The sequence below is a fragment of the Leptinotarsa decemlineata genome, unplaced genomic scaffold, assembly GCF_025532065.1.
Source record: "Leptinotarsa decemlineata unplaced genomic scaffold, Ldec_3_MD MMD2_tig00000026_RagTag_RagTag, whole genome shotgun sequence".
In the NCBI taxonomy this organism is placed as follows: domain Eukaryota; kingdom Metazoa; phylum Arthropoda; class Insecta; order Coleoptera; family Chrysomelidae; genus Leptinotarsa; species Leptinotarsa decemlineata.
The window spans coordinates 3,003,096-3,017,721 of NW_027412539.1; the positions used below are offsets into that span (position 1 = coordinate 3,003,096).

Here is a 14,626-nt window from a genome sequence, read left to right on the forward strand (position 1 = left end):
AGTAATATATTCGTTTCTGCTACGAGTTGATATTTGTGAAAGGTGAATTCCATAATCTGATGTTTTTATATATGAAAAATTGCACTACCACTGTTTTTTTCTCCATATACCAAAAAATATTTGGAACTATCATTTCCACATTATATGTAGAAGATATTTTTTTTTATTTGAAGGGCCAGTACGAAATTAGCGATTCACATTGGATTGAATCGTTGGAGATTGAATTCATTTGAAAAAACGTTCTCAGAAAGTTTACTACACGTGAACGAAGTTCTCCAAATGAAAGAGTTCTCGAACAGTGGAGTTCTAGGTGTACTGAGTTGAACCTCGATGAGCAGCCACAGTCTGTCGCGTATTTCTGATATATATCGCTCTTGGTGTAATCAAATGTGCCAAGTCACTTGAAAACTTCCCGTGGAAGTGTCCATAAAAGAGAGACAAATCCCCAACCTTTCTTCGATGTTCCAGATTATCGAGGTTGCAAGTGATGGATGGAACCCAGCAACTTCAGGGTATGCTTAGGATAGCAGCTCTATACATGAGAGCAATACTTCAAAGAATGTCTGATTTGAGCTTTATACAGTATCAAATGTTGCTGAGGTGTCCACTGTTTTCTGGTTTGGAACAGTGTTCCCAGCTTTTGAGAAGCAGCCTTTGCAATTCCAGCGACATGATTGTGCCCAAGACATATTGGTGTCCATTTTTCCCCCACCAAACGTATCGGAGCAGAAAGTGGTTTCATCCGACCGGACATTATTATATCCGGTTCGGAGACATTTATTTTTTAGAGAAAACCGATGCCTGGGTTTTTGTGGCATTGAATTGAATCTGATTATTTTCACCTCAATTGAAATTACTTCTTGATCCTCATCAAGATATGCAACCTTGTGCTGCCGGTGAAGATATGCATTCGTAGCCGATGTCCTGGAATCCAAATGGAATGACGAAACAAGTGTGCTGTCGTCAGCAAAGCAATATATTGGTTTCTTGCGAAGCCAAAGCTTCGAAGTATCAAGCGCTTTAGCTCTCTACTCTTCATATTTTTTCATTGCGTTATTCCAAATATAGGTGACATACGATACGTCGCCTGTCGATCTTCGTTTCCGAATGACATAATGATGATCGCTCAAGATATTGAAGCTATCTCTATGAATTTTAATATTACTGATAGCAAAATGACTGGTCTATAGTTATTTGGAAGATGTTTCTTGCCTTTTATCGGATTAGGCTGAATGCAAGCAATCTTCCAAAAAGAATAAAAAACCCTCTTCTTGTAAGACAGGTTGAAAAGTCTGCAAAATACTGGTGCGACTTCTTGCGCCTTGTTGATATTGAGCTGTTTCATAATTCGCCTAACTAGACATTGTCGAAAAATAATTTCCGGCATTGTGGATTCCAGAAAATCCAGAAAATCCACTGGTTAGTTTCATTTATTTGATATATGTGTAATTGATAACTAGTTTATTTTGTGATAATTCATGATCACTTTGATGAAATGAATAAAAACACCTTTATCTAATTACCACTAGTTGATTTTTTATACACAAAATATAACACATATGTAATAAAGAGAAGAAAATGAATTTGTTGGAATCAAGAAAATTAACAAGTCAAATAAAAACCAGAAATATACACCTCTAAATTAGCAACTCGATTTGAATTTATAAGTTTAACAACCCCTAGATTTTAAGTGGTGAATTTTAAAGTTACCATCCTGGTTCGCCCAACTACCTATCTATCAAATACCTGTCCTTACTCCTGATAAAACCAAGTTTTTAAACTTCATATCCCAGTTTTATACTTGATAATGGGGTCAAACCCGAAACCGGTCGTATAAATAGAATCAACTAGTGGTAATTAGACAAATGTGTTTTCATTCATTCCATCAAAGTGTTCATTTATTTGCCTATTAATCGTTATCACGGATACAGATTTGGAGTTACGAATTTATGTAGATAAATATGAGAGTTGTTGTTGTTGGATAAATCTGTCAAGAGTGGAAGTATGTTGTCCTGTCTGATTCAAGGCATTATCAGGCACGACTTCAAAAGGGGACCATTGATATCTTTGAGCATTTCAACACTTTCAATAGAAAATAAAGTATACAGGTCAACAAAACGTAATATCCAGTAGTCGAGAAGCCAGAAATGGACTTGAATACAATTCCGATCAACATTCCACTAGTAGCATACCACTCAACAACGTGGACAAATTAAAGTCACCCAGCAGAAGTACGGACCAGTTAGGAGTGAGCATTTGCTTGGACACTTTGTCATCGTCCCCACTGTCAGCGCCACCATTACCTCTACCATCCTCTGAAGTCATGAATACGAGTGAAAATGTTGCGCGCTGTTAAGTGGTCGCTGAGTCTTCAAAGTATAACCTCCAATCAATCAATCAATCAAATTATACTTTATTGTCGAAAAAACTCTTGTTTTGTTGACAAAGTAGAATATACATGTACAGAAATAAAATTTAAGCAAAATACACACAATTATGTTAAATATAAATAAAATAGAATAAAAATGAAAATGAAATTGTTATATAAACAAGCAGTATATAAACATATACATTTATCAATTATACATTTCATTCAATAGAATAAGTGTCAATGAATAAATAAAATATCAATCATAAAATGTTATTTGAACATTTTGTTAATATTACGACTTATAATTTAACAGTCTAATCAAGTATGCTATACAGTACCCGCAATAAATTACAGTTTCACTGGAAGTTGTCATTGTAAAATTTTCGCAAACTATAATAGGGTCTGCTCGCGAGAAGTTTCTTTGTGTATTTTCTAAAGCTGTCAATACTATCGTAGCTATTTCTGAAATGAGACGGTAAGTGATCATACATTTCAACACCGTTATAGAAAATGGAGTCCTTTACTAGGGATGAAGAAGGCAATGATAATTTAAAATTATTTTTAGATTTAAGGCGAGTGCTATGACATGAAGAAATATATTCAAATTTTGACCAACGTTTGTGTATAAAACACGCAGTTTCCATCACAAAGAGAGCCACAACTGTCAATATATTTTTTTCTGCAAATAACTGCCTACATGAATTGCGCGGTCCTAGTTTGAACACATATCTAAACACATATCTAATAGCTCTCTTTTGCAGTTTAAGTACTGAATCTAGCAGATTAGAGTTGCATACCCCCCAGAAAGGAATGGCATATCTCAGTTGAGATTCAATTAATGCATAATATGCGTTCATAGCCGTGGCAGTACCAAGTTCCCTTGTAATAATTCTCATTGCATAACACCCTGAGGAGATTTTATTCTTCAATTGGTTGACGTGTGCTTCAAACTTTTATTTACTGTCAATATATAGGCCCAAAAATTCAGTGCAATCTTTATTTTCAATCTTCTCATTTTCTAGAGGCATATCTTCCAAAGTACATTTGAAAGTTATTTTATTTGTTTTTTTATATTGAAAGAGAGAAGATTCGAGTCGCACCAAGACTTGATCACATTAATATCTCTGATTATCTTATTATTCAGACCTTCAACAGTTTTACTATGCCATAAAATGGTGTTGTCGTCAGCAAACAAGGTAATTTTTCCAGAAGAGTTTATACACAGTAAATCATTGATATATACAAGAAAAAGAGTGGGTCCCAAAACCGATCCTTGTGGCACTCCATAATTTATAAGAATATATTTTGAAGTTATATCACTTTTTACGACTTGACTGCGCTCAGTTAGGTAGGATTCGTCCCCACCTTTCACTGATGTCTGTCACAGTAGCAGACGAAATGCTGGTTACTTCAGGTTTCATTAAACTACGACTTACCAGCCCAGATATATTTCCTTGAATTGTGACTCTGAACGTGAAAGCCTTAGTTCTTACATATTGTCTCAGTTCTAATTTGAAAAGAATTTTCTGCAAAAATTTTCAACAGTTTCCTATAAATTCAATGTAGGTTTTTAAGCCTACATTTGAACCTGATATGTAACTGAAAAAATACAAAAGAATGCTGCTCATCGAATTGGCCTACGGAAAGTAGTAGGCGCAATGAAGGCAACCCTTCTAGAAATATTACCAACATAAATGGATGATGTTTAATTCAATTTTGAATATACCTTCACCTGATTTGTGTAACAAAAACTACATGGCAAAGAGGTTTCATAGATATAGAAAAATTATTTTCTGGAAATTGTATTTTTGACGTCACTGATTTGGGCTATAATATTTATGAATCTGTTTTTGAGACTTCAGCCAAATAATCGAATTCGAAAAACGTAGCGTTAGTAGCAAAAAGTTACAATATGTCCACGTGAAAAAAAATCAGAGAAGAGGATGAACAAAACAAAATGAGTTTTTCAGTGGAAACGCTCGCATTTAACGAGAGAAATGGAATCAAAACCTAATCCGGAAGTTTATATAGTGATGGAATAATAATAATAATTTTTGTTTTGACAAAACACAAGCACTACAGGAAAATCCTTAAGATGCTCTGAGAGTGGTGCCTGTGCGAGAGTAGCGATTAACGTTGGATTTGAATTGCTGGAGATTGAATCCATTTGGAAAAATGTTCTCAGGAAGTTCATTCCACATGAACATAGTTCTCCAAAAGGAAAAATTCTCGGACAGTGAAGTTTGAGGTGTACTGAGTTGAATCTCAAAACGATGAGCAGCTACAGTCCATCATCCACAGTCCGTCAATCAATACATTTCACACAAAAAATTCATAAATGTCTAATTGGTACAGTCATGGCCGAATCTACATCGGTTCTTCCATCAATGTCGAAAAACTAAAAAAAAAAAAGATGAATGGCTTAATAGATTAAAATTGAAATTTTGAAGCCCAGCTATCAATTGGCATTATTGTTAACTAAAACACCTGCTGAAAATTTCAGTTCTAAAAGAAGGTGGAGTAAGTGCTTTCTTGAACCTGATGTTAACGTTATGAGGTTTCTGGTATAAGAATAATTGTATGGAATAGCTTGGCGACATATAAGTCTTCTGTTATTCATATTTAACCCATAGGCATCTTTGCGCTTATAAGAGATCATCTGAGAACGTATTATTCTATAAATTAGTATTAACCACAAGTTTTCTACTTTTTGAATTTCACGTTCATATTGCTCACTTGGATGTGATTCATAGACAGTATTAGCATAGTTGAAATGTAATAAAACAAGTGCTTCACATAATATTAATTTCAGTGAAAGGTACTGGCTAACTCCATATATCAATTTCAAAGAAGAATATGCACGTCGTAACAAGTTATTCAGGTACTTTTCGAATCTGGGAATAATTACTCCAAGATTTTTAGCTTCTTCCACCAACTCGGTCTTCCACCAGGTCGGTCGGTAGCCAAGCGGTTCGGCGTGGATGATTTGTTCACTCACTCGAATTGACTGCCGTGTTGGTCGGTGGTTCAAACCCTAGTCTGAACGATCGATCTTCACTTGCTACCGTCCAACCCGTGTTAGGAATCACACGTTAAAAGGTAAGACCTCGTTGATCCTTAGCTCGCACAAGTTTCGGCTTCTGAGGGTTGTCGTTCGTAGGGGTGCGACAGCTGGTTAACGGAAAAACAGATTTTAAACAGATTTTTAAACTCGATATTTACGCCATTGATTGATATATTTATGGACTCTGAAATATCGAATCGCTTGGACTGTTATCCAACTAACAAAACATTTGATTTTTGAGAGTTCGGGAGCTAACAGTGTTCTGTTGCAGCCCTATAAAAATTATCAAATTCTTCATTAACTATGATGCAAGAATCATTTACATCTAGAGGGGAAAAACTTACAAGATATTTCATTTGAAGAAAATGAGGAAAATGGTGATCACAGAGGGTGTAGCAATTTGTTTCTATGAGAGCAGCTTTCAGTCTTGATTTAAAAATATTGATATTTGGCGCATTCTCAACCAAATCATTAAGCTTATTGTGAAATTTTGGTCCAAGAAAAAGGTGGCTCTTTTTGTTATATGGTGGTTCGATGCATATGGGGTATTAATAAGTTTTTAGAGCGGTAGGGTATTTATGCTGATTTGATATGAAATTATTACCATTCTTGTACATGTATATGCATAATTCATAAATAAAAATACCCGCAACGGTGAGTATTTTGAGTTCTTTGAAGATGTTTATACACGATTGCCTCCATCCTATACGAGCAATAGTTCTGATGGCATATTTCTGGAGTGTAAAAACCCTCAGTGCAGACGATCCAGTGCCCCAGTTCAGTATTCCATATCGTATATGACAGTGTATTGATCCATAGTATAGATTCAACAAAACTTGTTTACTGCAATGGTTTGACATAAATCTTAGCGCATAGCAATTTCTGCGGAGTTTGTCGCAGAGAGTTTTAATGTGAGGGATCCAGGTGAGCTTGTAGTCAAGTGTAAGGCCAAACATCTTTGTTGTTGAGCAAGATTCAACATACAACTCCTCGTTCTCATAAATGCTAAAACTGTCAAGTCACTTAGTGAAATCATGAATAATTAATGAAATACATAAACGCTACTTCAACTTCAAAACATTCCTACATCTCTCGAATCACCTTTTTCAAAGCAAATATAAAAAATGGAATTACAAGTTTTTTTCAGAATATAACATCGATAAATTCTGTATATTGGTGTTTTTCAAGCATATATTTCAATGTTCTATACATCTTCCAAAACATGGGCTGAAAAGTCTCGGGCCTGAGAAAGAAAAAGCATGTTTGAGTTCAAAATTGGCTTTATTCATCAACGTGATTTCCATTGAGAGCCACACAATCATTTTAGCGCCGCTCTAATATTCCAATACCACTTTTGCCTCGAAATAGGTCTCAGCAATAACCTCCTCATTCCAGAAATATTTATCACATATGAGCATTTTTTGAGGTCTGCGAACAGCCACTAGTCCTGGAAGAAGAATTTGGCGAATACGGTGGATGTGAAAGCAATTTGAAGTTGAATTCATGTAGTTTTGCCGTCGTATTGATTCACTTGTGGCTCGGTGCGATGTCTTGATGAAACAAAATTTTTCGTTGCCATATGCTATTGTTTCTTTGCAATTTTGACTTCAAAACGCTTCAATAACTCTTTTTAATATTCAATGTTGATGGTATTTCCCTTATCAAAATATCACCAGTTGCTCTCTACTCAGTAGACGATCATTTTGATTTCGTAGTGAAGTGACGGATCCATCTTTTATCCTTTGCCTCATATGGACACAAAAATTCTGGTTTGTTATGTTCAAACTTGGCCAAAAACTGCTCAAAATCATCAAGATGTTCTTGTTTTAGGTCAACAGTGAGCTCACGCAACACCCACTTTGAACAAATCTTCTTCATAGTATGATGCTCATGCAATATGGAGCTAACATGTTTTTCCGATATCTTCAAAATGTCAGCTTACTCACGCAACTTCACTTTTCGATCATTCAAAAGGTTTTTGTGGATTTTTAATATTTTCTTACTGCCTTATTTGGACGTCCACTGGGTTCTGAATCATCGGTGTCTCTACGACCAAGTTAAAACAGTATTTTTCGTGTTTTAATTTTGCACTGCAAAATTAAAACACGAAATTGTTGGCAGCACAAGATTTGTTAGTGAAATATGATGATGTTAATTTCAAAAAATATCCTGTGAAACTGGGAGTCCCTAAGGGGCCAGTATTGAAACCACTTCTCCCCACGATTCTCATCAATGACCTACCTAAATATATGAAGGCTAACCTAACTATGTATGCTGACGATACTAAAATCACAATAGCAAAGCAATGATATTGTCGTATTGAATTTGGATACTGGTGTCAACGTAATTCATTGATACTCAATGTAGATAAGCTAGTGGCCCTGAATGTCTATCTCCGAAGCCTAATTCTCAATGCGATACACATTGAACTGGATATAAAACTGGATGGAAAAGTTGAATTTATTGGATCGCAGATAGATAGTTAGCTCACCTGAGAAGATCATATAGGCAGTGTCTGTAAAAAACTACTATTCTACTTTGGTATCTCCCAAATGAAGTATTGTTTTGACACACCCGGCCTGTTGACTATATAATATGCCTCAGCGTACTGCCACATATTATAAAATATTATCTGTTGGGGCAGAGCTACAAACATTATGAAAGTTTTTGTGATATAAAAAAATCATAAGACTGATTTTTCAGATAGGATATATGGATAGTTGTGGACCTATTATGATTCAGAATGAAATCATAAGTGCTTCCTGTATATACATTCTCCTAGCACCTACCAACTCTTTCAACTGCACATGAACACCACACAGGTAACAGTCATAACTTTGATGGTACCTGCATCGTACAATGGCATATGGTATATCACCATATTATAATGCAATCAAATTATATGATAAACTCCCACTGAAAAATCAACAAATTCTTGACAAACCTAAATTCAAAGCTGTTGTAGAAAAACTTCTGGTAGATGAATGTTATTATAGTATATCTAAATACCTAAATGATTACAATATAATCCATTTTTACAAGGATTTCCTCCTAATGTTTTTTTCAATCTGTTGCTATGAGTGTATATTTTTGATAATTCCATATGTGATATGCATAGTATTTATTTTATTATATTATTTATTCATTGTTTGTTTTTTGAATTTTGAATATTCACAACTATACAGGTCGTTTCTTTCATCATGTGGTAATATTGCTATATTCTAAATCGTAATAGATACGAAGAAAATTAGGTGAAGGAAAAAGTAACTGTCATCGGGTACAATACAACGGTCGAAGAAAATTTACGAGAACTCTCTCCCTTCTCGAGTTATACGGGGAAAACCAAAAATGCTGTTTTTCTTTTTTTTGAATGGAATTGTTATTTCGGAGAATATCAAAAAATGGAAGAAAAAAAATGTTATTGTATTTGAAGTGTACTATGACGTTATAATACTAAATATTCGATAAAACGTTTCGTGTCAACATGACCACTATCAACTATTTTTTAAATATGAACCAGATGGATCTGTATTTTTCATCACATATATTAATGAAGCAATAAATTCACAATTCTAGGGTAAATTACATGTGATATTTTTATAGCGTACCTACTTTTTCATTTTGTAAATTTTTGTATTGCCGTAATCCTTCGTTCAAGGCTTATTTCTCCCTGATCAATTATAATTCCTAACATTTTTATAATTATCAATCCTGGAAATAACGAAAACATCAGTTTTTGGTCAAAATTCGATTGTTGTATGATTTAATATAATCAAATAGCATCTCAAATCATTTACCATCTTGAACGCGTAGGCTTTATCTAAAGCAAATGAAACTTCAAACGTTCAAGCCAGTCTCTATATACCTACACAGTAGGTTTAATGGACTGACGTCTATCAGAAAACAACTACTCCCCTGGCTAATACCACGAAGCGCGTTGGATTATATCAGACAGGCGTCAGTGAAGGAATCTTCACAGAAAATGTCCTGCATATGCAATTGGCAATACAACTGAAAGAGTCGACCTTCAATTATGGAACGGGCACACTTGCAGACCGGTTTTGGGCTTATTAGCCACTCATCAGTGCAAGATAGTGACCATCATCGACCTAAAGTCAATAGTGATGGTCACTATCTTGCACTGATGAGTGGCTAATAAGCCCGAAACCGGTCTGCAAGTGTGCCCGTTCCATAATTGAAGGTCGACTCTTTCAGTTGTATTGCCAATTGCATATGCAGGACATTTTCTGTGAAGATTCCTGCACTGACGCCGGTCTGATATAATCCAACGCCCTTCGTGGTATTAGCCAGGGGAGTAGTTGTTTTCTGATAGGCGTCAGTCCATTAAACCTACTGTGTAGGTATATAGAGACTGGCTTGAACGTTTGAAGTTCCATTTGCTTTAGATTTGTTTACTGCCAGTCTTCAAGCATAGCCCATTGACTAATAAGAAAGCGTAGGCTTTGCTTGATTTCTATGGCAGGAAAAATGAATACGTTGTTGATATCTGTTGAGAACTGCCAGACGTTTATGAACATATCAAAGATGTATTCAAATGATAAAAGGGCTGGTATATGCTATTCAGTTATGCAAATAGAAATTCTCTTTTGTCAAGTAATATGTATGTTGAGCTATATCCGAATCGTCGTATTCCGAACATCCAGATGTTTAGACGAATGGAAAGAAATTTGACGGATTATGGTGCATTTGGCAGAAAGAGAACAAGAAAATGTGTGGTTACTGGAAGTGTGAGAAATCAAATGAATGTTATGAGTAAGCAAGCAAATATTACCACATAAAAATTTAACCAGTGAAAACATCTATCCTTCAATATATTGGCAGTTACAAAAATTATGCTAATTAAGATTATTCTTTACGAGAAATTGCCAACGAAAAGAGAATTTCTGTAGAATCTACTAGAACTATTTAAAAAAAATATATATATAAATGCTACAGGATACACAAAGTTCATTACCTTAATGAAAAGGATTACGGAAGGAGACTACGATTTGCGAAGTGTTTAAGACGTAGAAATAGGGAAGTTGAAAACATTTGTAAAAAAAAATATGGATGGACGAATGAAAATTCACCAACAACAGGTAGTTTGACAGAAATGTCCACTATAGGTGAAATAATATAAATGAACATTAACATAGGAAAACGAATTTTCAAGAAAGTTTCGGAATAAATTTTGGCTGAGAATTATGGAAACAAACATTTTCGGCCCTTTCTTTTACGATGGTCATTTTCTATTCAATGAATTCGATTGCTACATAAATGAATTTCCACTGAATATCCAGCATGAAATACAATAATTCAAACAGGACGGCAATAGTAAGGAAACATTCAGATGCAATATTCCCAAGAAAATGAATTGGGAACAATGGACCAATTAACTGGCCAGCTCGATCCCCAGATCTCACTCCTTTAGATTTTTTTGTCTGAGGATACATAAAGGAAAAAATGTTTTCAACACCAAGTACAGATATCGACCATCTCGAACAAAAAATAAAAGATGCATGTATTAGTATTACACCTATTATACTAGAAAATTGCCACAGAAATTGTCTGGACCGACAATTTAATTGCATTTAACAAAGAGGTCGTCAATTCGAGCATTCAATGTAGATTGCCATGTAGCTTTGATTTTCCGTATTGGTTTCATTTTTCCCAAAAGTTCATGATAAAATAAATTGTTTTTTTGTTCGATTGTTATTACTGATGATGGTGGTTATTTCAAATGAAACGCTATAAAAATATCAAATGTGATATACCGTTGGGTTGTGAATATATTTGTTATAAAAAACACAGGTCCGTATTTGAAAAAAGGTGATTGTGACCATGTTGACACGAAACGTTTTATCGAATATTTTTACATTGTCATATCACAACGAATACAATAACTTTATTTTCCATTTTTTGATTTCTCCTGAAATAACAATTCCATTCGAAAAATACGAAAAACAGCATTTTTGGTTTTCCCCGTTTAACTCGAGGGGAGTCCCTGTTAATTTTTTTCGACCATTGTATTCTTCTCAATGACAGTTACCTTTTTTCCCATATTTAATCGTCTTTGTATCTGTTACAGTTTAGAATATAGAAATGTTACCACATGATAAAAGAAACGGCCTGTATTATGACGTGCCATAATATGTACTACCTGTACCTGAAATGGTTAATGAATAATTTTTTCTATGTCGAATAGAAAAGCAGATATCATTCATCGAAGCATCGTTGATACATCCTGTACATATGTATTGTTTCTCCACTCATAAATGAAGGTTTGTTATATAGGGAAAATTAAATTCTCAATTTTTTTCCAAAAAGTTAAACCATAAAACATATATACTATTATTGCAAATTAGGAACTTGTTTTAATGAATAATAACGATATATCATAAATGTTTGTTGAGTGTGTAGTACAAAAATATTTTAGGATATTCAATGATTGCATTCTGTTTGAACATATTTTTTTTCAGAAAATTCAATAATTTTATTGTATTGTCATAAAGAAGAAAGGTCTAAGGACCATGTCTAATTATTTATGAGGGATTCCGTTTCCATTCATCTAGGAAATTGAACTCATACTCACTTCAAGACGTCTCCAACTTCAACGGTGTCATTTCCTGCTGCAAACTCTTCCAGCAATCCATCGTCGTACAGAATTCCCCCCGAATCCAGCAACTTTCCAAGAACTTCATAACGGGGATGGTCGTAAACTGGATCGCAAATCATGCACTGTCCATGTCCGGCTATGAGAAGAGACAGCGAACCCACACCCCAGACGAAGAGACACGTCAAGCAGGAAAGACTGACACCTGCCAGCAGGAGGGGAATAGTTCGGGAAGTCAGCCCGCAACCGCAGGGCGCGCCGCATAGCAAAAGGCCCCATATTATGAATAGAACGGAAGCTAAGCCTGCAAGATACATTTCTATTGAGGCATAAATGAAGACTTGTAAGTCGACAAGGCAGAAGTTTGTAGTATTGTTCCTTCGCCCCTATTTTATAACAACATTATGCATTACTACAAATGGTGAGACGGTAATTTCTCATACTTATACAGTTTATGTAATAGATAATACATGGGCTGAAGAGTCTCGGGGCTAAAAAAAGGAAACGTCTTTTAATTAATTCAGAATTAGCTCTATTCACCAACGTAATCTTCATTAAGAGCCACACAATCATTCCAGCGCAGCTCTGACATTTCAATACCACTTTTGTAGAACGATTTATCTTTTGGCACAAAATAGGCCACACTTTTAGCAATAACGCTTTCTTTCGAGCAGTATTTCTCAAGGATGAGCATTTTTTGAGGCCTGCGAACAGCCAATAGTCTCTGGGAGCCAAATCTGGCAAATATGGTGGATATGAGAGCAATTCGGGGTTCCATTTATGTTGTTTAACCATTGTTCTGATTGACTTGTGAGACGGTGCATTTTGAAGAAACAACATTTTTTTCCTTGCCATATGTGGTTGTTTACTTGCAATTTCGGCCTTCAAATGCTCCAATAACGTTATATTTTTATAACTTATCGAAATAGTGATGAATATTACACAAACGCACATTTTAAAATAACTACTTCGTAAACTTCACAGTGGATTGTTGAGCTTTCGGGCGCTTCCGACCGAGTTTCACCAATCGCTCTTCACTCAGATGTTTCATCTATCGTCAAATATCGACGCAAAAATTATGGTTTGTTATGTTCAAATATGGCCAAACACTGCTCAGAATGATCACAACGTTCTTGTTTTTGTCAACAGTAACAGTGCGCGGTACTTACTTTGAACAGAGCTTTCCCATAGTCGAATGCTCATGCATTACAAAGCCAGCAAGTTCTTTCAATTCCTTTACAATTTCAGATAACTCACGTAAAGTCACTTCGATTATTCAAAACGATTTTTTTTGTTTTCTGGTATTACTGCTTCTATTCAGACCCATCTGTTACGCATCTGTTCAGCAAGGGATGCAGAAAACCTTGCGAGATGATGGACCATCAACACTTCAAAATCGACCCTTCTGCAGGCAAGAGCTAAGACGTTGTTTTACAATTGAGAATATTATTTTTGATATACGGCATTTTGTATCATTATAGACGTTAGAAAACCAGTATCACAGTTTCATTACACGAACAGCCTCATTTAGACCTCCTCTGCGTTCTGCATCATCGATATCTTCACGACCACGTTTGAAGTCAGTTAACCAACGTTCAATTGTTGTTTCTGATGAAGCGGATTTCTCATAACACATTTCAAGACATTGCTCTGCTTCAACGGTATTTTCCCCATCAAGAAGCACTGTCAAATTGAAACACAAAATTGTTTTTGATCCAATATTTTGAAAATAACGAAAGTGGTGTCACTCTCAGCAAAATAACTCAAAAATGAGTAGAATGGAATTTCAACAGCTTTTATTTGAAAGTTAGTACTAACTGAAAAGACTTTTCAGCCCAGGTGGTAGAAAGTTATTGAAAGCAGGTGACATAATTTTCTATTGCACATTGAAGGTATTGAATGAAAATTAGAGAAAAATAAGTATATGATTTTTTGTATTCAATAATATTTTGTAATAAATCAGAGTATGTCGTTGCAAACAGTTTAGCATTCAAAAACTAATTGTCAGATTTGAAGAAAAATCATGGAATGAACTGATGATTGATATTTATAGGTTGTTTCAAAAGTTTTGTCCGATTTTATGAGTCTACTTCAAACTTCAATATCTCAGTGAATACTCATTCATTATACTCAAAATAAGCGTTACTTGAATAAGTGCAGTTCTGTCAACGTAACACAACTCGATTGATATGTTCAATTCATTGTTTTTCACTCATTTTTACTGTGAGTATGATTTGTAATTTTATTCATTGGCAAAAAAACCCACAATTCAATAAATTATAGGCCCTGAAGAAGCTTCTCACTAGAAGCGAAAGCTTGTCAAAGTGCTGCAGAGTTTTGATTTTTGATTTTTTGACTGAGAGACCCCGTTTTGTCCATTCTACTATACATTTCTCCAGTCGCTAAGATTTTCAACTTCAAATAACAATAACAACTTCGAAGAGATCGAACTCAACTACGGATCCCAGGTCAGAAGAGCAATGAAGGAATGTAGTAATACAAACAAGAAACTAGCATCGTATCGCAACAGAAGAATTTTCATCCTTCAATGCAGAAAAAACAATGTGGTACCTTCACA

General features: G+C 35.0%; 1 protein-coding gene across 4 annotated transcripts in view; it reads right to left on the bottom strand.

Moving 5' to 3' along the window:
• prom (prominin) overlaps positions 1-14,626 on the bottom strand; it is a 455,259-nt gene that overhangs the window by 215,617 nt on the left and 225,016 nt on the right. For all 4 annotated transcript variants that reach the window (XM_074171615.1, XM_074171614.1, XM_074171616.1 and 1 more), the window contains one exon: positions 12,028-12,352. In XM_074171615.1, coding sequence (XP_074027716.1) covers positions 12,028-12,352 — 325 coding nt within the window. The remainder of the gene's footprint in view (positions 1-12,027; positions 12,353-14,626) is intronic.